The sequence below is a fragment of the Acanthisitta chloris genome, unplaced genomic scaffold (assembly GCF_000695815.1).
Source record: "Acanthisitta chloris isolate BGI_N310 unplaced genomic scaffold, ASM69581v1 scaffold4718, whole genome shotgun sequence".
NCBI classification, from domain to species: domain Eukaryota; kingdom Metazoa; phylum Chordata; class Aves; order Passeriformes; family Acanthisittidae; genus Acanthisitta; species Acanthisitta chloris.
Window position 1 is genome coordinate 7823 of NW_008688546.1, and position 22238 is coordinate 30060.

Consider the following 22238-nt stretch of genomic DNA (forward strand, 5'->3'; position numbering starts at 1 on the left):
ATATTGTATCAATTTTCAAAAGTGCAGTATTTGTGATAGAGTCTTTGGACAGGCTCTGAGCTCATCCCAACATTCAGTGGATCCTTGAGAAGAGTACGGATTGGTGATTGCATTTGTGGAGATGTGGTATCTGCCTCTGCCTGACTGCAGAAGTCACTCATTGCAGTCTGAAAATATGGGATAATGCAGTTACAGTAAATGGACTTGCAAGTAGAGTAGCAACAAGGATAGAAATGCTTGGAAGAGCCTGCAGAACCACATGGAAAGCTCTGTGGACAGTGGAGTGGAAAATAAAATATGGAAAATGCACTTGGCTTATATGATGTACAGTGTCTGAGGAAAAGTGCTCGAACAGCTTCCAGCAATACAACCTTTGTTCAAGACAGGAAAGCTGAGATCAGTGAGCGTGAGAGGAGAGCACAGGAGGTCACTGGTCTCCAGCAAGGAGCTCTGCAAGAATCTGTCTCTGTAAACCTGGGAAGTGAGTAGTCACGTGGAAGAGACATAGATAATAGCAAAGGGTAAACTGGATGCTGCTAGTAAACATGGCATTTTAAAAGGAAGAAACCTACAAATTCCCACAGTACCTAATTAGCCTATATGAAGAGTTTGTTTCGTCTATATGTGCATAACTTTTGCATTAATTTTTTCAATGAAATCATCTGATTCAGCAGAGGAATGAGGGCCAAGGAAAGCATACCTCAGATCCTCATAGCTCACAGCTTCTGACTCTGGGAAGGTCAATTGATTCATAATAAAGACACAACAGGTTCATGGATTTAGTTAAAATGAAAAATTAGAAAGAGAATTCTCTTGGTTTATGTATTTTTGCTTATGTAGACATGTTATAATTATTATGAAAAACAGCCCGTGGGTTGATGTAAAAACATGGCTTGTCCTCTCAGATCCTCATAGCTCACAGCTTCTGACTCTGGGAAGGTCAATTGATTCATAATAAAGACACAACAGGTTCATGGATTTAGTTAAAATGAAAAATTAGAAAGAGAATTCTCTTGGTTTATGTATTTTTGCTTATGTAGACATGTTATAATTATTATGAAAAACAGCCCGTGGGTTGATGTAAAAACATGGCTTGTCCTAAATATATGAAGGATATCTGCATTTACTAAACACTTCAAAGTGAATTCTAGTAATCATCAGTGCTGTCAACAGGTGAATTTGGAAAGAACATAAAAATGTGAGAAATTTCTCAAAAGAATAGGTGAAGACAAAGGAGATGACCAAGGATGAAGAATTTCAGAAATTAATTCTTTTGACCAGGCATTACCAGTTTTCTTGGGGAAAAAAAATTGTGGAACCATGAATGCCTTTGCTGTGAAGCTCATTGTTCCCTGTGCCAATAGTGTTTGTTTCTTGATGAAGGAAAATAGGTTGTTTTCAAACAAATCTGGGTATTACCTTTGTTCTTAACTTTTTAAAAAAACTTTTGGCAGGTGGATAATAAAATGAATGTGTATGCTTATACATACTAGAAAGAAAAGCATTCTGATGGTGAATTGCTCTTCATATATCCTAACGTAGCTTTATTAAAAAGCTTTAATTTAAAAATGTGGTAGGACCTGCTAGATCTGAATTTACAAAATCCCATAAATTTTAAATTTGTTCCAGATGATTTCAACTGGATGATGTGTTGAAAAATGGGATTTAGTAGTAACTGTGTAGAAGCTGCTAAGCTTCATAGTTCTCTTCCTTCTTAGCTTGTAGTTTACTCCTAGTAAAGCTTTTTTCTCCTCAAAATGCAGAGCTAGACTTTCTATTTTAGCTTCCTGAGGGTGAGTGATCAAAATCTGAAAAGAATGATTTGGTCTGTCAAAGGCACCAAGACCTCAGAAACTTGTACATTCATTTTATACCTGCTGATAGGTTATGTTGCATAGGTGGCATTAAGTTCGAAGAACAGACTTTTATGAGGAACAGGAGGCAGCTAAGTTGTGACTGCTGAGAAAGGATACATGAAGGCAAAGTCCCTACAACCCCGTTGAAAACTGGAGGTATTCAGGAACCGTACGATAACTGCAGTGGGGGTAGAGGCTGAAGAGATATGATTTGTGTTGAATTTTCTTAAGGGGTTTTGTGTGGCGTATTACTATTATGTTTTCTAACATTCTAATGTCAGTTGTTTCTTAATGGCTGTTGTGATTTAATCCCAGCTGGCAACTAAGCCCCCAAGAGGACTGAAGGAGTAAAAATGAGAGAACTCCTGGTTTGAGATAAAGACAGTTTTTTTAGGTAAAGCAAAAGCCATGCACACAGCGGAAGCAAAAGGATTCATTCACCACGTCCCATGGGCAGGCAGGTGTTCATCCACCCCTAGAAAAGTCAGGCTCCATCACATGTAAGAGCGACTTGAGAAGACAAACACTGTCCCTCTGAATGTCCCCCGTAATGTAACACCCTCCTTCCTGCTTCCCCCTAGTTTTATATGCTGAGTAGGCTGCCATATGGTACATATGCCACATTGGGTCAGTTGGGGTCAGCTGTCCCAGCTGTGTCCCCTCCCAACTCCTTGTGCACCCCCAGCATCCTCGCTGGTGGTGTGGGATGAGAAGCAGAAAATGGCTTGACTCTGTTTGAGCACAGCTCAGCATTAACAAAAACACCTCTGAATTATCAACACTGTTCTCAGCGCAAATCCAAAACAAAGCCCCATACTAGATACTGTGGAGAAAATCAAGCCAAAGCCAGCACAATGGGATCATAAAACACCTGTTTTCAAGAGAGGAGAGGTAAAGAAAAGGCCATTTTAAAAAGCAGCAGAGCATTAGGATGAAGTGTCTTGGACACACAAGCAGCTCTGAGTATATGGACCCACTGTTACTTGTAGGTACAGTAAAACTTTATTGTTATGTTCTGTTTAATATAACAGACACAACACAAATCTTTAAATGAACAAGATGTATTTTCCAATAACACTGGGTTTTTTTGCAATTGTGAAATATGCTTTTTTTAATGAACAGGCTGTTCAACTCACCCAGTTCACTTTGTGAGCTCTCTGCATATTTACTGCTGTTTGAATACTGCTCTGGGGACACTTGGTGTTTATTAGTGTTTCCATGGGCATTTCTCGCAAAGCACGTCATGAACACAGTATAAAAACCTCCAAGTGAGGATGTGAATAAATACTAAGTACTTCTGCAGATCAGACCAGTGCTGCACACAAACAAGCTGTTTGTACTTCCAGCTGAAGTGATATGTTTTTGCTCCTCCTGCTATGCTGGTATCCACTGGCATTCCCCACAGCTGAAACTCTAAGTGACCAAGTGTTTACCCTGTTAGAAAAGTTGTTGAATTTTAAACACTTGCAGATGATTTTTAAGTTGTTAGAGAATGCAGTTTCATGTTCTGTCTCATCTGGCCTGTTTGCACTTACTTTGTACCAGCACTGGCATTACTGTGATCTTGCAATTCAATACTTTAGAAGACTTCAGTTTCTTCTTTTTGTTTTGTTGATGTTGAGATTTGTTGTTTGTTATCAGGTTGGTCCACAAACAGGTTTGCTGTGGGGTGGGTTGAGCAGGCAGTGGTACAGAGGAAGTGCAGAACATGGTTGGAGAGGAAGGTAATGCTTCCTCAGAGGGCATCTTTGAGTGACTCAGCTGTGCTGTAAGGTCTGTGGCCACTTTAGACCAATGTAATTTGCCTTTGTTTCAAAGAGATCTAATTTCCTCCATTCTAAGCGATTAGTTCCTGCCCCTCCTTTTTTTGTCATTGCATAATTTGACTGACATACAGTGATCTAGGCTAAAGTGATCCTTACTGGGCAGAAAGCCTGGTAATATTAGAATAGTTTCCACCTAAGACATATGAACAGAATCAAATATCTGTCAATTCTTCACGTGTACACTAAATTTCCATATGGTTGTTCTTTTTAAAAGTTAAATCAATTCATTCTTGCAGTGGGGAGCACAGCACAGCAGTCAGTGAAGACCTCCCAAACACTCGATATGTTTTATTAAGAAGACTAACTCTTATGGTATTTTCTCTTGGAATAAACGATTTCTATTTATTTGTAGGTTTTCACTGCTTCTTCTTAACCTGGAAGAATATTACTTTGAACAGCACAGAGCTAATCATATTACAAATAAAGATTGCAAAGATGAAAGGTACAAAACTCTTGCATACCTTCATTTACTGGAGTCATTCTAGTCTTGTGTATCTTGAACATACGCACAACTAATTTCTTTTTATTGTTTGTTTTAGAAAATTCAGAGGCTCTCTAAAAATCTGTTCAAAGTCAATTATCTTTGAACCAGATGACAATATCCAACCCATTATCAAGGTAAGAAGTGCAAACATAAATTTATTGCTAAGTTAAGGTTCTCTTTAAAAAGCTTTTAAGAACAATTGTGTATTTTTATAACTCGCTGCAGATACCGTTGAGAGACTGCATTAGTATAAAAGCCCCAGAAGATAACGAAGCAAATAACCCTTTCACACGGTAGGTGAATTTGGGTTACTGTATATTATGTATTTAACTTTTTTTACAGCTGAAATGCCCATCACTTAAATATCTTATCTACATTTTAGGGTTACATCTGGAGGGATTTCTGTTGTATGTAGCCAGGTAAGACCTGCATATAACAGATTCTTGATGTATAAATGAATGAGGTTACATAAATGAGCGAGCTTAACTTCTTTAATGGTGTTTTTCTCAAAGCTGGAGCCTTAGGGTGGGGATTTAACTGAAAACAAAGCTAATTAGTGTCAAAAACTTAGCATTAATGTGAAGCTGTTGATACTGGAAATTTTACACTGTTAATGACATCATTAAATCATTAATTTGATAGTGAACTTTTTGCACTGTGCATTTTATAATGGAGCTTAGGGCAAATTTAGAGTTGAATGAACATGAAGAATAGAATGAAATGAAACTTGGTGTTAATCATCTTTAATTTGGTCTTGTTATACTGCTTTCCCCTACTTTCTGCAGTGTGTTGTGGTAATGGCAAAGCCATCTTGATCCTTGCAGCTCAGCTTTGTGAAAACTTTGGACTGTGCTGTATGTCCACCAAACAATTTTCAGAAGCTGTCCTGAAATATTGGCTTCAAGTTTCAATCAAGAGTTGCGATTACCTTAGATATGTTCATACTTAAAATTAACCAAGGGAATACACTTCCAATTTTGATAAATTACAGTTGGTAGGTGTTCCAGTGCTGTACGAGTTACAAAAAATGTTCATGTTTTCATTTCAGGAAACAACAGAGTTGAGGTGGGAAATACAATTTTAAACATTCCAGCATATTTGTAAAATCTGTCTTTAGCAATACCTAAAATTGATAGCCTTGCTTAATTATATACTGCTGCAGTCAAAAATGAACTCAGGCATTTAATATTTATTATCTGTGCCAGAGAACTTTCTGGACTGTATTGTAGTAATCACTATATTTAATTTAATCTTGAAACTACTTCTGTGAAGAATATTGTGTAGCCAAGGTTTCTTCAGCTGGCAGTTTTTGTGTGTATTGAGTGTTCTTAAAAAAGGTATTTCTAACTGTTCCATGCAATGGTTCCACCATACATCATTAGTATATGTTTTGAAGAATGATAAAAAACATCTTGTAGGAAAGGAGAATTAACTTTTAAGATGGCAAGTGTGGTGGTTAGCACCCCCCAGTCTTCCTGTGTGTAGCTTCCTAGTCATCCTACTGTCTCTGTGGAAATGTTCTGAAACAATTGGGTCGCATGATAAATGCTGGTATTTTGTATAAAAGGCATATGGACTTTTGCCTCTCAAGTAGTCACTAGTTGTACTTATGACAAATCATGGTCTAATTATAAGTGTTTTTCCTAAGTTGAGTTTCTGCCTTATAGGAAACTGCATATAGCAAAGAACTGGAACATCTTAAACATCTTTGCCTTTTAGGCTCGACAAAGTTGTCAGTGCATAGCTGGATAAGCAGCTTTTCTTTATGTAACAGACAGCTTAGAAACTAATGGCTTCAAAATGCAGCAAATGGTAATAATAATTTGGGATTATTTCAGTATTTTTTCTCAAGATAAAACTGGGGGGACATCTTCCAAAATAAGAAATTAATACAATATGCTAAAGATTTTGCTCAGCGTGCAAGTAGAAAAAAAATAAATAGTGTAATGTCTACTTTTTCATGTAATGTGGAGTACTCAGTGGAGAAAAACATTTAGTTGTCCTGCAGAAGAGTGATCTGAGAGCAAGTAGGTGTCTCATTCTGATTCTCCTGTGGCCTGATTCAGGTCTGTACGTGCTGATGTCAAATGAAGGACACTAATTGCCATTATTTTTTAATGCAGCACTTAGGTAGGAATGCTGGGCCTGTAAGCTTCTAAGCACACCACTTGTTTCCTTCTAGCTGGACAGTGCTGTGACTGGTTGTGTGATAGAGCCTGGACCTATGGTTCAAAAGAATGCTGTTGGATGAGAGAGGAAATCTGGAGTTCATGGTGGTTGGAACTGGAAGCAAAATGTTTAGCAGCAGCAGAAGGGCACTCATTTGAAAAAGTTTACACAGTAGTTTATGTTGTGAGTTGCCAGTCTGGCATAATTCCTAACAGGACAGAACCGTAAGGCCATGAGCCACAGGAACAGGGGGAGGATCCTTCCATTGAATGTGGCTGTGTGTATTGGCTTTAATATTGCAACTTCTTGAAGGTCATATGATTAGAATAAAAGCCCAGTAATAAACTACATAAGTAAGCCTCTGAACTCAATTTGGACGCTTGCCCCTCGTGCAGTTAGCTGATGTAAAAGCTCATTGTTTTTCTGCAGTTTATCTGGGGTAGCTAAAGCAGGATAATACACCCCAGTGTTTTGCTTGCTTAAACAGTGTTCTTTGCATTTATCAGTACTTCTGATTCATTTTATTTCTTAAGGTCTGAAACTGCAACATCTCTTACTGTTTCAGGTTTTTCTCATTAAAGAAAGAAATGTTATTGCACCCTATAAAACAGTGAGAGTAAGTATATATTGTTTTGCTATTCTTAGCAAATTAAAGTTTTGCAAGGATTTATGTTCTCATTTCTGAAAGAGTATGATAGTTATCATTTGAGGAATATGACAATAAAGCTAAAAAAAAAGTAATTGTGCATATTGACAAAACATGTGTCTGAATTCTTCTGTGATGGCTGTGTGATATTTCTTGGAGGATGTACTGACACTTGCCATTTATTTACCTTGATGTGCAGCAATATAGGCTCAACAGCCAGAGCTGCCAGCTGGCTGCTAGTATTCAGTGGACACTGCATCCTGGTTAAGTTCTGCTCAGACCTGGGATGAGAGATTGCTAATTGATATTTCCCAGCTGAGTGCATGACAGTTCAGAGAAATGTCAGATAAGGCTGCTCACAGCAGAAACTGGAGTTTACTCCTGGTTGCTTTCTGCTGATGGGGTGGGTCTGCTCTGATTCCAAACCTGGAGGCTTCAAGGTTTGCATGTAAGGGTTTTTCACCTGGAGTGAGATGCGTCAAGATTCAAGCCCCCCCAAAAATGCAGAGTCATTAAACATATTGCCCAAGAATTGAAACAGACATAATTATTTTGAGAAATGCATTTGTTCAGGGCAGTAATGTCAAGGATGATGGAGCCCAGAGATTTGCATTACTATAGCAAACAGAAGAGGCAAGAGATGATCTCTGTTCTTGCAACAACTTCTTTGGATTGGTTTTGCCTCTAAGTAGGAGTCTTCAGTTTTCTTTTTGTTTGCTTTATTCTGTTAATTCTTCATATGTTGAACCTGTTTTGTCTTCTAGTCCTTTCATTTTCTGTTCTGCATCCATGTGTGAGATTTATTAAGTATCGAACAAATACCTTATCCCATTGCCAGCACAGTGCAGAAGAAGAGAACCAGAAGGGCTGTTTGGAAAGCTTTTCACTTCATTTTCTCCTAAGTTATGATTCATTCATGCCTAAAACATTTCTGACAGTTAACCATTACAATTTACTTCACTAAAGTGCAGCTATGTTTCTGCATTTTAAAACAAGCAGTCTAGTTCACCTTCAGTCATTTCTGAGTTATTTTTTTCTGTTGCTGCTAAATATCTTCTGCTTGAATCATTGCCAGTTCCATATGTGTCACTGAGCACTGGAATTTGGTAATACATTTTATCATCTGTGTCTTGCTTTGATTGTTTTAGATCAATTACAAACTACTGAGCTATTATCTTTGCATATGGCTGGAGTGCTGCAGAGACAACTGCTTACAAAAGCTTTTACATTGTTGGCTGTAAGCAATCTTTGTAGACTATCCACAAGGATTTCTGAGAACTGTGTTTGCCCTGTTGAAGGAAAATGGTGATGTGGGTGAAATGTTACAAGGCTTTTATCTAAATTGCTGCTGAATTTTTTTGTCTCCCTATAATCCAGCTCCATTTGTTTCCTGGAGCATGCTTTGTCTTGGATTGCTGTCAGTTCAGTTCAGCTCAGATCATGTAGATTTTCATGTATTCCTTCCTTCAGTTTTAAATTAATAAAATTATATCCACTGATCAATGTTTTGATGTGCTTTTACTGATCACTTTTCTTTTTTGAAAGAAATTGAAGAAATTACAAAGCCCTACAGAAATGTTGATGCAGACTTACACTACATTCAGGGGTCACCAAAGGATCCCACAACCTGTGCTAAACATGAGTTATGTGTAAAGTTAGTATCAGTTGTTCCATGCACATAGTATTACTATACTTAAACCCAGAAATGTGTACAATAAAATTACACTTGAGAAAGCTGGGAAAACTTTGTAGGGGTATAGCACAATCTTTGATAGCATACTTTGGCCAGGTTTTAGGTTTTTTATTATTTAGTTGTTTGAAATTTTTTTAATTTTAGTTTTCAGTTGTTTTGGGTTTTTTTCACTGAGTTTTATTTGAAACTCACTTTTAGTAAATGTACTTTTCATTTTAGGGTAGAACAGAACACCTATTCCAACTGGATGTTGCTGGGAAAGTAGGAGATGTTGTGCAAACTCTACATCAGGTATGTGGTTATTTGATATCAGTCCATACTTCATCATAGCATCTTTTGATTTTTAATGTTGAGCTTACTTTGTTTGTTCTCAAGGTGAAAATCTTGGAGTATCTATTTTTAAAATGTAGAGTTGAACACATAGTCATGTTCTGACAGCTGTCGTTAAGTGACCCATGTTAGCAGGGTGGTCGTATACAAGCAAAGTAATAACATGACACTAGCAATAAACAAACATGTCCTACTTTAAAAAAGAAATAATAATAGATCTTTTAGTATTCTGTCACCAAGAATGCTAAAGATCTTGCTGTTTCTGTTGCCTTCTGTGGGAGACCTCTGTGCTGTTTTCCTTAAAGCTCATTGTTTAGCTTTACAGGGCTTCTTGTCTAGATAAGATGGGAGATCAAGCTGCCATGGTAAGTATCTGATTATGAATAATATCACCGTTTAATAATAAAATTGTGATATCATTTTTTAAGTTCTAATTGCATATGAATCATAGACTGTATTAACTTTTCTTTCCTTTCACATTAGATCACTGCTATATTGCAGTCGCGCTTGGCTAGAACTTCGTTTGATAAAAACAGGTACATTTCTAATCACTCTCTGATTAGAAGAATTTTCAGCTTCTTGGTTGACTAGTTTACTGCATTGGTACTTTGGTTCTTGTTTGGGGTAGCATAAGCTCTCTAATTTAGACAGTTATTTACTTCATATTCTGAACCCTCTGGAGGGGAGAGTGGGAAAAATCTGTGTTGTGAGGATGGACGTGGTACTTTTTTGTGTCTCCAGACTGTTCTGTTTATCTAGGAATTTGTTGCAAATTGAGCATCAGTATATGCCAAATAAAACTCTGTATAGAATAGTCAACTGGCTTACTGCTCTGAGACTGGCATAGAATGTAGCAGCTTTCCTTTCTGGAGTGCCCGTTAAAGTAGAGATCTCAACAAAGAACTTAGTTGGTGTGTAAAATAGGCTTAGTCAAGTCCCCGTTCTGATGTCCCAAAGCTACAAGCTGACCTAAAACCCCTCTAAAGAATTTAAGGGTGCCTCTACCTAAGTAAGAACTGGAGGTAAACTTGCTCCTTTTCTTCACTTGTAGATTTCAAAGCATTTCTGAAACGCTGCACATGGAATGTAAAGCAGAAATGGTGACGCCACTGGTGACTAATCCAGGGCATGTGTGCGTTACTGATGCTAACTTGTACTTCCAGCCTCTAAATGGATATCCTGTAAGTGCCTCATGGATGGTCTTGCATACAGTGTGAGCAAGCTGCCCTGCCAGTGGACAGTTTTAATTTTCTGTATTATTTCTCTTAAATTCGCATAGAGCACATCTCCAAGGAGACTCTATTTGCATTTCAAATCAGAAGCTCCTTAGTTTTCCTTTGATCTATGCTGCTCTGTTGCATTCAGTGTATCTCTACTTCTAAGGCTTTATTCTGTGCTAACTCGCTTAAAGTTGACCTCCTACTGACAAAGCACAAAATGTCCTTTACTCATTCTCAATTATCACTTTTTGTAACATTTCATTTAAATTACCCTGTGATGCTGTTCCTCTCTAGTGAGAGATTAATACACATATAGTTTACTTTGGAAGATCTTAGCTAGGTTTTCTATCAAAGTAGGAATTTGTTTATCTGGGGGAAAACTGAGTGCATGTTGCAGATAAATTAGTACTTTGGAACTTTCATGCAGAAATAGCAGCCATAGTCTTGGCAGGCCTCTAACAGCTATGTTTCTGTTAAACACCTTTAGTATTGACATGGCAGTAGCATAATTACCAGAAAATTGTCATTCTGTGATGAATTTTTTCTAGTTTGCTTGTCAGCATATGAGATTGTGTCAGCAGCCCTGGCACTGCTCCAGCGGGGCATGACTGGTCCCACTGGTTGGTGGAGCACAGTCTGGCCAGGGATAAAGTACCAAGCTAGACCTATCCTCTGATCCTGACACTGTGCTGCCAGAACCCTCCACAGGGCCAAGTACCAGAGACCAACCTCTAGGGCTCTTATCTGCTGGGTACCCTCGGGGGAAGGAAGGAATCAGCCTAACTTTAGGGCCCAAAGGACAAGGAAAGGACAAGCCGAAGATTCAGAGAAGGATTCTGAAGACCCAGACATAGGGAAAACTCTTAAGTGCTCTGAAAGGAACGTTGGTCCTAAAGAGATCATGTCTGTGACAAGAGAAAGAAATGTCTGGAGCTAGTACAGAAAATGGAGGAGGGAATTTGAGAAGGCATGTTTGACAAAGGAAGAGGAATTTAAGGGAGAGACTTCTTAGCAGAGCCTGTTGCAATAGGACAAGGGGTAATGGTTTTAAACTAAAAGATGCTACATTCAGACTAGATATTAAAAAAAAAAGTTTTTTACAATGAAGGTGGTAAAACACTGACACAGGATACTCAGAGAGGTGGTAGATGCCCCATCCCTGGAAACATTCAAGGACAGGTGGGATTGGGCTTTGAGCAACCTGATCTAGTTGACAATGTCCCTGTTCATTGCAAGGGGGTTGGACTAGTAGACCCTTAAAGGGTCCCTTGCAACCCAAACTATTCCATGATTCTCTGACATGCTAAAAGTTATATCCAGGCAAAGAAAAGGTGTTTCACAGTGGAAGAGGGCATCATGCCGTTCCATTTCCACCCGCCAGATGGCACCATTGGCACAGGTTTCCCAGCATCCCAGTGGTTTCCTTGTTTTTAATATAGTTTATTGTGTTCTGCTTCTCTCTTGCATGAGGGTTGTAACTGGTGACAGACTCGGGTGATAATACACTGTTGTTTATTTATTCTTAAACTGCTTTGCTACTCAGGAAAAAAACAAGAACAAAGACAAGCTTCCTTTTGTTAGTGTAACTGCTTAGCACCACTATCCCACTGCTAAAATGGCATGGTTTTCATATTGCTACTACCTGTAGTCAAGAGAAACTTCAGATTGACTGGAGAGGGTAAGATACAAGAACATAAGCTTTCAAGAATCTCTCCATTTTTTTCTTCCCCCTCCCTCACCCCTCACAGAAACCAGTAGTACAAATAACACTGCAAAATGTGCGTCGCATCTATAAAAGAAGACATGGGCTAATGCCACTGGTAAGACCAAATATTTACTTTATTTTCATGTCTTGCTGTATATATTGTTTCTTAAAATGACCAGCTGAAGCAGTGTGCATCATTAGGTAAAAGCCGTGTGTTTTTAAAAACTCCAGATTAAGTAGTGAACAGCACTCAGTGATCTTTCTGGAGGTTTAAGTGTTTTATTTCCCTGTGTTGTCAAAAAGATGAAAACAGGAAGAGTAAACTCGGACAAGGATGAAAAATTTCTTTCATAAGCAGTCAGTATAGGGGATGGGAGAAGGGAGTACTGCCAGAGAGAGAAATTCATTCAGTTTATCTCAAACACAGATCTTGGGACAGAATGAATTTCTCTCTCATGGTGTATTTTCTCTCTGGATTGATTCATGGAGGGAGTTTGGGCACTGCTTCAAATTGAGACTAATGTGGACTGATGAGTCCTGCTGCACATGACTGAGGGATGATAACGCTGCAGTGCAACCTCAGTTGTATGCTTTCAGAGTTTGCACTGAAATTTCAGTCTTCTAAGAAAAAAAACTTGTCTCAAAACACATTTAAACGAAATACATGTTTAATTCTTTGCATCGCTCCATTCACTTAGGCAAAAAAACTCTATTACCTATGCTCAGTCAGTCCAGACAGAGGCAATCTGTGGACAGCTGTAAAGCTGTTTGCTCAGTTGGGTGTAAACTGAATGCTTTTGATTGGAAATAGAAAAGGTAAAATGTTAGACTTTGTGGGGAAAAACTGCTACTCAGTAAAGAGTCTTAAGTTTTAGATATTAGTAACTGGAGTATTCTGTTAGAAAGCATGGGTATTACAGCTTGATGGTAATTTATTTATGTTTTTCTCCCCGTTAACTTTTAAGGGCCTTGAAGTATTTTGCACAGAAAATGATCTATGTTCTGACATCTACTTGAAATTCTACAACTACCAAGATCGAGATGAGGTCTATTTCCTTATTGCAACATACATAGGTTTGCGGTGTTTATTTATTAATGTAGTGTGTAGTACTTTGTGAAGGGAAATTTGTCTGGATTTTGTTCTGTTGATTTGTGGGAAGAATGAAAAGAATGTAAAAAAGTGTTAATAGAAGTAAACAGTGATCAGAATGAATGTTGTGAAATCGCCTCTATTAGTTTGTGTTCGAAGAGCTGAGTGTGAAAGCTGAGATGGCATTATTTAGGTGGAACTAATTCTTTTGATTTGCAACTTGGTATGCACTGTCATTTAACACACACACTCCCCTCAAAAAACCACACACCAACCATACAAATGAAACAAAAAAACCCTCACAAAACATTTTATCTTCAAAGCAAAGGGTAAATAGGATCCACTCAGCTAAACTGTGTTTTACTGAAAGAATATAGACTGACCTGTGTGGATCCCACTGAGCTAAGTCCAAGTAAAAATCCTATTGAGAACCTGCGTGTAATGGAAGTGGATTTCCAGTGTGCACATAAATACTTGAACTTACCACAGTCTTAAGAGTGGTTGATGAAAATTACCATTTTGAAACACTTAAATGCTCATTTCTATTAAATCTTCTATGCATTAATTCCTGGAAAGTGATGCGTATATTTTGCAGATCATAAACAGAAACTTCCTAAAAAGCATGTGTCCTGGAGAAAAAGGAGAAAAGGCTAATAGTTTTTCTGTGATGCTGCTTCAGTTGAAACTCATATTTATTGCCAACATTGAAAATGTTTATGTGCTAGTTTGTTAATGTACCAGAGCTCTAGTTCTGTTGTAGTGAGTTAAATATTCACCTAAATATCAGCTGACATTTCCCCTCCTTCACAGCGTAAGGTGGAAAAGACCACAACGGAATCATAGCTTTCCCTAAGAATGGTTTTAGTGATTTAGATTTTTTCATTGTAAAAGGAAAGATTCTGACATGATTTTCTCTGTTACTGAAACAGAAAGTAACCTAGAGCAACCTGCTCTAGTGGGGAGGTGTCCCTGCCCATGACAGGGGTTGGGACTAGACGATCCCCAACCCCTGACTCTATGAAATAACTGCATGGTGTAACCTGCTTCAGACTTTGTTTACTGGATAACTTTCAAAGATGAATTTCAAGGTGCATATGAAGATGATGTTGTTGGAGCTTAGAAATAAAAAAAGGGTGAATGCTTTCTCTAAAGGTGTTTGTAGCACCTTGATATCTCTCTCTGACAGCAGAAGGTCCTCTCTTTGAAGGTGCTAGCACTTTTTATGTGTTGAATTTAAAGCAGTAAAGTGAAGAGAGAGTTGGAATATGTTTTTTCAGCCTATGGTGAGCTAAACGAGAGGCCTGCCATATTCCAGTCCAAATTCCTTTCTTGCCATTTTGCCATGGTTGCAGTCCTTCAATTCTGCTTTTTCAGGCATTTTGCCAAGGTGCTGTAAATCACATCAATGGAAGGAACAATTTAAAAATAAATAAATAACCCCCTCTACAGAGCTCTAACCCTGGTCTCCCCATGATAATCCTGACACATACAGGACAGGCTAAGGTAACAAAGAAACCCCTTTTATTTCATTTTCAGGGGGAGGGACAGAATTAAATCGATATTCCAGGTCATTTTGTTGTCTGGCAGCATACCTGGATATTACAGCTACTGAGCAGAGTAGTGCAGTGTTAATTTCTTGAGCCTCTGCCTATGCTTCAAACAGAAGCTCTGGGTAAATATTGCCTACATTCTTCAGTGGGGGTCAAGTTTTCTTTGTCTGTTTCAGTGGCTATGAAATTAATCCTGTTTATATACATATATGACTTCTTTGCACAAGACATTGTTAGTGGGTGCCCTTAGTTGTCCACCAGGAAAATAAATTTAATTTTCTTACTTGACTCTATCAGAACTGCTTCTAGAAATCTGAAATCTTAAGGGTTGCCTGTTTGTCAAGAGAGTTGTTCACAGTCTGCAGAGATTTTTCTATTCCTCCATAAATGTTCAAGTTCCTTCCCATCCATCGTTTGGTTTCAGCACTTCCTGATTTGCAATTTAGACCTGTTAGAACAGATGTTAAAAAATGTATAAAGTATCATAGCTATTGATACATGAAGGTGACAGGTAATTCTGAGTCATTCTATTAAGGAACTCTGCCCTTAATTACTTTATAGTATCTTGCATAATGTTAATCACAGTATAATTTGAGGGTGGAAGTCCAAACCTCAACACTCTTAATGTTTTGTTTTATTTTAGAAAATCATATTGCAGAGCACACAGCTGAAAGTTACATGTTGCAGTGGCAGCGAGGACATATATCAAATTACCAGTATCTTCTTCATCTCAACAATCTGGCTGATAGAAGCTGCAATGATCTCTCCCAGTATCCTGTATTTCCCTGGATCATAGCAGACTACTCTAGTTCAGAGTTAGGTATGTGGATTTTTGTATTCAAGGCCATATTAGTGCATCATGTCCAACCTGAAATGTGTAAGGGCTTTTACACTGCATAAAGTTCTTGTTACATCAAAATGAACCTGGCACTAGTAATCTTGGATCTTTTCTTGTGGACTTACCCCTCACCTCGAGTTTAGGAATGAAATACCTCACCTTTTTCTGTTAAATATTTCACTTTTCTCATACAGAGTATGTACTAAACATCTGCTTGGTTGCTTTGCAAATCAGCAGTACTGAGCATTCAAAGACAGATCTGTGATTCTAATAAATGGAAAAGAACCAGTAAAATGACATTTTATGGCACAAGTTGGAGGCACTGAAATGTATAGAATCCAGGTGTTCTTTTCTATTTCTTAACATTTTTTTGCAAGTTGAATGGAAGAGGCTGACAAGGCTTGTGCCTGAAAGGGCTTCTTGATTAGGGGTCTTAGAGCAGTTTCTGTTGGAAGTTAGTTTTTTTGAAGATGTGGCCCTCTACAAGGAGGAGGGAAATCTCACGGTATTCATCAGCACCTGCTCAAAACTTCAATGTAATTGTATGGTGGGACTTAATTGCATCCTGACAGAGTAGTTAATGAGGAGGAAGACGATTATACCACCTGCTTTTGTGCCTCAGGTAGCAGAACCTATACTGACTAGGTGATACTATTTGCAATAACTGTCACATACATAAACTACTAGGTCTTAATCAAGAGGTATGAGATTATCTACTTGGAAGGAAGAAGGTGAGTAGCCATTTACAGTAATACTTCATGGTTTTTGCAGTTGGTGGGGAGGAGGAAAAATTGCTGAAGGGGTTCAGTGTTGTTTGTTTTGATGCTCTTTTGGTAGTTTTTTTTATTTTGTTTTTGAAGGTTGATTAGAGGACATCAATGTCTAGTAGACATGCTTAGACTCTAACTATGTTTGTTTTAGATCTGATGAAGCCTGAAACATTTCGTGACCTTAGTAAACCAGTTGGTGCCCTGAATAAGGAAAGGTTGGACAGACTATTGGTATGTATATCTTGGCATTTATGTGCTGCATGTTTTGGGCCTGGTACATGCTGGCAATATGTTTGTCCAGCAAACTTTGGGTATTATGTAGATATCTCAAGTTAACTATAAATTTTATCAGAAACAAACATACCTATAATCATGCCACATTTATTTTCAGCTTGATTTCATCAGTACTGGTTTTGTCAGTATTAATTTAAAATTATTTGAATACATTTCCTCTCTCTTACTACTGTTTCATATATATATGCTTTTAAATATTTTCCCTGACTTTTAAAACAATATCCCGAATTCCATTTAACTATAGGTATGGTAGGCATTGAGATGCTGTGAGCATACCTGGAAATATGAAGCTTCAAGACTAATGGATTTAAATGCATAATGTAAAATATATGTTTGAATTAAGCAAGAGAAAGGAGTAGAAATCTTAAGTATTTTCCTTTTAAGAAAAATGGTGCATTTGAGAGCAAGGACTTTGAAGGGAGGAAATCTGGATCCATGGAGATCAGAACACTAACTTGACAGTTCTGTGTGCAGATAATAGTGCACCAAGATTTTCCATTTGTCAGAGTAGGCAGGCTTTCTTTCATGAGCTGTCAAACACACAGTTACAGGCTTAGGAGGTCGTCAGTTTCATGGCTTTTAATTCTTTGTGTAAAATCATTGTCTCCTATGGAAAGTTAATTGTTCCAGAAAAATTTACAGAACATAACTATATTTAATGTGTTAGAACCTTTATTATTTCTTAGTGAAGCGTTAGGAAAAAAATATTGCCAGGCTAGCTCCATTATATTGGTAAAAAAGATAAAACATTTCAAAATCATACAGCTTCCTAAGGTTGTGGAAGGTAAGAACATGATCAATATTTTTTAGTAACAGTAAAGCAAGTTTTCTTTCTAAGATCTGACTTTCCTCAAACTGTTAGCTGCCTTATGCTTACTGCAGGAAAAGTCATTTTTTTTTAGAATGTGATAGGTTTTAGGGTGATGCATAGGAGTTTCAGACAGGAAGAAATCTTCCAGGTTGAATGAAGTCAGTATGTACTTCCATACCCTCATTTAACTTGATGTGAAAGACAAGAAGGAAGTATTTGTTTGCAGTCTTTTGAAATTGAGTCACTGCAGTTACGTGTGAGAGTGAGAGAGGGGAAAAAGCAAAAAACCTGATAATTCTTGATGATCGGTTCTAGCAACTATTTTGTTTAATTGATTTACTGATCTGATTAAAGCTGTATGGTCATTAGAACTTAAAGAGTTTGTTTCATTGTTGCAAAAAAAAATATAATAAATTAAGGATGTTCCTAATCTTTGTCTTTGAAAATGCGTGTATGTGTTTGATATAAAGGGAAAGCAGGAGTGCTGAATTTAAACAGACCTCTCTTTCTTCATACATTGCAGACACGCTATCAGGAAATGCCAGAGCCTAAGTTCATGTATGGAAGCCATTATTCCTCTCCGGGCTATGTTTTGTTTTATCTCGTTAGAGTTGGTAAGACAGCTTGTGCATGCTCTCTGAGCAGACAGTTACCTCCAAAGCAGACAAAGTTTGGAGCAAACTGATGATTTTTTTTTTCTTCCTCCTTAGCTCCAGAATACATGCTCTGTCTGCAGAATGGAAAGTTTGATCATGCTGACAGAATGTTCAACAGGTTTGTTTACATTTTGACTATAACTAGGCTGGTTTGCTTTTCAAATCTGCATGAAGGGGGAGTGCAAAGCCTTAAAAAACATTTATTTTCTTTAACAAATGAGTGATTGATCTGTGTTATCTAGTATTGCAGAAACCTGGAAAAACTGTTTGGATGGTGCAACAGATTTCAAAGAGGTAAATGGCTGGAAAATTATTCAAGTCCTTCTTGTTTTCTGTGCTAAGCTTTGTCTCCTGTTGATTTGTGAGTTTTTGGTTGGGGTATGTTTTGGGTTTTTTATTTTGTGGCTTGTGTTTTTCAGTTGTGTGGTTTTGTGGGATTTTTTTAGGGCTGATGACTGCATTTTATGAATCCTTTAATGTTTTTAACTTCTTCCTGTATTAACTCTGTAATTCCATGATTGTTTGTTTGTGTCTGCTTGTCTGCTTTCTGGCTTTTAGTTTCACAGAGGTATCATTGCGAATGTTATGGGAATAAAAGGGAATTATCAGAGTGGATTAAGGCTAAAAAGACACAATTTTGTGCATTGTCTTCTGGAATCTTGTAAGGATTTGGTTGTATTACAACAGTATGTCTGGAGAGGTTAAACTCCAGCAGTTCTATCTTAGTTTTTTTGAGCCTTAAGAAACCATAACTTGTAGAAAATGTTGAGGATAATGAACTGTCAGTGAGAACTGTTAAACTCCTTATCAAAGAAACGTTATTTAATACCATGATTCTTTTTATTTTTTAAAAAGTCTGTGGTTAATGGTTAGCTATCGTGGTATTTAAATAACTGATTTAATCTCTGAAACATCTGTCATAATTCTATTTTTGTTCTAGATTTTTGTCTTGACTCTTATTTGAAATGAGGTCGCTATGCAATGAGAGTTCTGAAGATGGTTTTAGATATTATACATTTACATGTCACACATTGCATGTTAAAAATATTTGTGCCACTCTGAATTTAGCCCAGATAACTGCCTTGTCGGTAAAACTTGGAAAAATTACTGCCCAGCTATAGGGCTTGACATATGAACTTTGATAACTTTGTTTCTGCTGTGTGTGTTCTCTTTAAGTAATCAAAATGAAACTAATCTCAAAACTTTGGGTTTTTTCTTTTTTTTTTTTTACAATTTCCAGTTGATTCCAGAATTTTATGAAAAAGATTCTAGTTTTCTCGTAAACAGTTTGAAGTTGGACTTGGGAAAAAGGCAGGGTGGAAAGATGGTTGAAGATGTAGAACTTCCACCTTGGGCATCAGGTAATAGTAGTCAAACTTCTTGTACTATAAATTAATTCAAGATTATCTAGATTCATGGGATGGTGGTTCTTCTCTCAAAAATGCCCATTGTGTTTTCTTCTAATGGGATTCTTCAAAATATTGACATAATTAATAGCTGCTTTTAATTTTTATAAAATATTTGAGGGATGGGGTGCTTGGTTTTTCAAGGAGGAGGAACAGAGATGAATGCCAATACTGAATGGGATATCGTCTCCTTCTATTAACCTTTCTCTTGTCAGGTCCTGATGACTTTCTTCAGAAGAGCCAAGAGGCTTTAGAAAGTCAGTATGTGTCAGAACATCTTCATGAATGGATTGACATAATATTTGGCTACAAGCAGAAAGGAAGTGAAGCTGTTGCAGCTCATAATGGTAAATGCACATTCGGTAGAAACAGAAAAAAGACGCTTCAATTAGGCAACAGTGGTAAATAACAGCATATCTGCAATGATTGTTCTGTTTCAAGCATCCATAACTATGCTTTGTATGCTTGATCATATAGGAAATGCAGTTCTTCATTACTGGAAATAGTGACTTACCTAGTAATATTGCCTTCAGGCATCTTTGAAGGTGTATTTCAAACGGTAGACAAGAAAATTCTATAGCAGTGCTATAGAATACATACTACTGCATCTGGGAAGTTCCACTGTTTGCAGTCTTATTCTGAACATGTATTTAGCCTCTGTGGGTGCTTGCAAAGGGGGATGTGGTTTTATGATTGCTGTGCTGATGTATTTATTTACACCTAATAGTAATACCAATGATTAACTTATCCAGCAGTCTTATATATAGCTGTGTATGTTACAGTTCAGTAAAGAAATGTGTTCTTGGTAAAGCAGATCAGATTTTTAGGGTGTTTATTCCAGAAGCCCTGATCCTTTTGAAGGATTGCAAGTAACAGATAATGTTGATGTAGTTTGCACTTAATAAGATAGATTAAGTTTAGAAAGAAAACCTTCCCACAACAGTAGGGAGGGAAGGAATAAGCAACTCCTCGTTTTGGCAGTTAGTGCTTTTTACTTCCAGCATAAGATGATGTGAGTTGCTTTTTTTGTTTGTTTTCCTTGTTTGTTTGTTTTTCCTGTTGTTCATTTCTTCTTAGTGTACTTTCCCACATGTCCTTTAAGGATGATTAGCTATAGTGTAGAATTTCAGGGTTGGCATCCAGTAAATACTGTGACCCTGTGTGTCAATTACAATGTACCAGAGGCTTTCAATATGGTAAATTGGCATCTAAGTTAGGGCACCTATATTTTTACCTCTCAAATGAGAGCACATTTTATACACAATGTGCTGCTTCTGTTGCAGTATGGATTTTTATTAGCATAATGATTTGCAGACACTTGGGTGGATAAAAGGGACAGAAGGGATCTCTGTATGAACAAACTTATGGCAAAGTAAATATTCTTATGCAGAGGCCCCAAAGCAATTCATGACATGGCAAGTGAAAAGGTAAATATACAGACCTTTCTGATCATTCTTTATTACTTTTTGTTACCTGTCTAAAAATTAACCAGAGATCCAGTTATGCAACTTATTTATTTAGTTATTATTTGGGGAGGTGGTATTTAATGAAGCTTAAATAAGTCATCCCTTCCTTTATGAAAGGACTGAGTTCTTCTGAAACTTTCTGAGAGTCTCTTAGAAATCCTAAACTTTTTTTTCAGGTAAAAACCCCCAGTATTAAAATATAAAGCCTCAAACTCTATAGCCTGCTGAAATAGTTTAGCTACTTAAATATAACCAAGTTGAGTAAAAAAGTACATATTTGTTTATAGCAAGACAAACAAAATGAGCCTTGTATATCTACATTGTACAAATAAACTTTTTTTTCCAGTGTTTCACCCATTAACTTATGAAGGAGGAGTGGATTTAAACAGGTAATTAACAAAAAAAATTCAGATTCTTGTTAAAACAGTTGGCTGAGCTTCTCAGTATCTTTCCAAATTCTCTACTGGCTGTAAAAGGGCTCTACATGAATGGTGTAGCTCTTCCATTTTATACTCCCAAATAGGCAGAGAATGAGCATCATGTTCTCAATTTTAACATGCATTAAAAGATTGTTACTTGAACATTTCTTCAGTCTGGCTTTTGTGAAATTTCTTCATTTCCTTTTTTTTTTTAAAAAAAAATCGCTGAACATACTGTCATTGTACATAAACAAAATTATGAAGCTGTCATATGCTTGTCAGATCTGTGGTAAATCAGTTTGTGAGGATTTGTGATGGCCTATAGTGCTGTAGTAACTGCACATACAGGCCCATGCTTTTGGGGAAGGAGGGGAGAAAAAAGTACTTGCCTACTTGACTTAATTATCTGTCTTGTTTTGTAAAGTATTATGGACCCCAATGAAAAAGTAGCTCTGCTGACACAAATCTTGGAGTTTGGACAGACGCCAAAGCAGTTGTTTACAATCCCTCATCCTCAGAGGATAATACCAAAGTTGAAAAGCTTGTCTCGAACATCTAGTCACAGTGTTTCCATAACTGAGTCTCCAGGTAAATGTTTAACAGATAAACTGACAATGTAATGGATTTGTAATTTTGAGAAGTTCTGTATCTTTCTCCCACAGGATCTCATTATACAACTCTCTTGGCTACATTCCCTATAAGCCAACTCAAAATAAATCCATGAACTAAATGTTAAAGAAAAACAGACGAGACCAGTTTCAAATTTGAAAATACCCATGTTGCTCTTCATTTTGCCTTCTGTTCCAGTGGTCTCCTCTGGGACTGTTCAACCTCTGCTTCTGAAGCTGTGGGAGGGTTATCATCCCTGGCCTTCCATGGCACTTCAAACTGATATGACATCAGTTTCAGTGATTGTGTCTGTGGGCATTCTAAGTGGTGTAAATATTTGTTTTTAGCAGGGATGGCTTTCTGTGACTTGAATGACAATCTCTAAGGAAATGACTGTTTT

At 37.3% G+C, this 22238-nt stretch overlaps 1 protein-coding gene across 1 annotated transcript in view; it reads left to right on the top strand.

The window, feature by feature from the left end:
- The first annotated feature begins 297 nt into the window (after positions 1 to 297).
- NSMAF (neutral sphingomyelinase (N-SMase) activation associated factor) overlaps positions 298 to 22238 on the top strand; it is a 31477-nt gene continuing 9536 nt past the window's right edge. Inside the window, exons 1-22 of the mRNA XM_009081045.1 lie at positions 298 to 481; positions 3498 to 3624; positions 4035 to 4124; positions 4222 to 4300; positions 4392 to 4459; positions 4549 to 4585; positions 6901 to 6951; positions 8894 to 8965; positions 9322 to 9369; positions 9488 to 9540; positions 10056 to 10185; positions 11973 to 12044; positions 12895 to 13003; positions 15213 to 15389; positions 16329 to 16408; positions 17806 to 17896; positions 17993 to 18056; positions 18181 to 18232; positions 19179 to 19299; positions 19560 to 19691; positions 21157 to 21199; positions 21654 to 21817. Coding sequence (XP_009079293.1) covers positions 298 to 481; positions 3498 to 3624; positions 4035 to 4124; positions 4222 to 4300; positions 4392 to 4459; positions 4549 to 4585; positions 6901 to 6951; positions 8894 to 8965; positions 9322 to 9369; positions 9488 to 9540; positions 10056 to 10185; positions 11973 to 12044; positions 12895 to 13003; positions 15213 to 15389; positions 16329 to 16408; positions 17806 to 17896; positions 17993 to 18056; positions 18181 to 18232; positions 19179 to 19299; positions 19560 to 19691; positions 21157 to 21199; positions 21654 to 21817 — 2044 coding nt within the window. The remainder of the gene's footprint in view (positions 482 to 3497; positions 3625 to 4034; positions 4125 to 4221; positions 4301 to 4391; positions 4460 to 4548; positions 4586 to 6900; positions 6952 to 8893; positions 8966 to 9321; positions 9370 to 9487; positions 9541 to 10055; positions 10186 to 11972; positions 12045 to 12894; positions 13004 to 15212; positions 15390 to 16328; positions 16409 to 17805; positions 17897 to 17992; positions 18057 to 18180; positions 18233 to 19178; positions 19300 to 19559; positions 19692 to 21156; positions 21200 to 21653; positions 21818 to 22238) is intronic.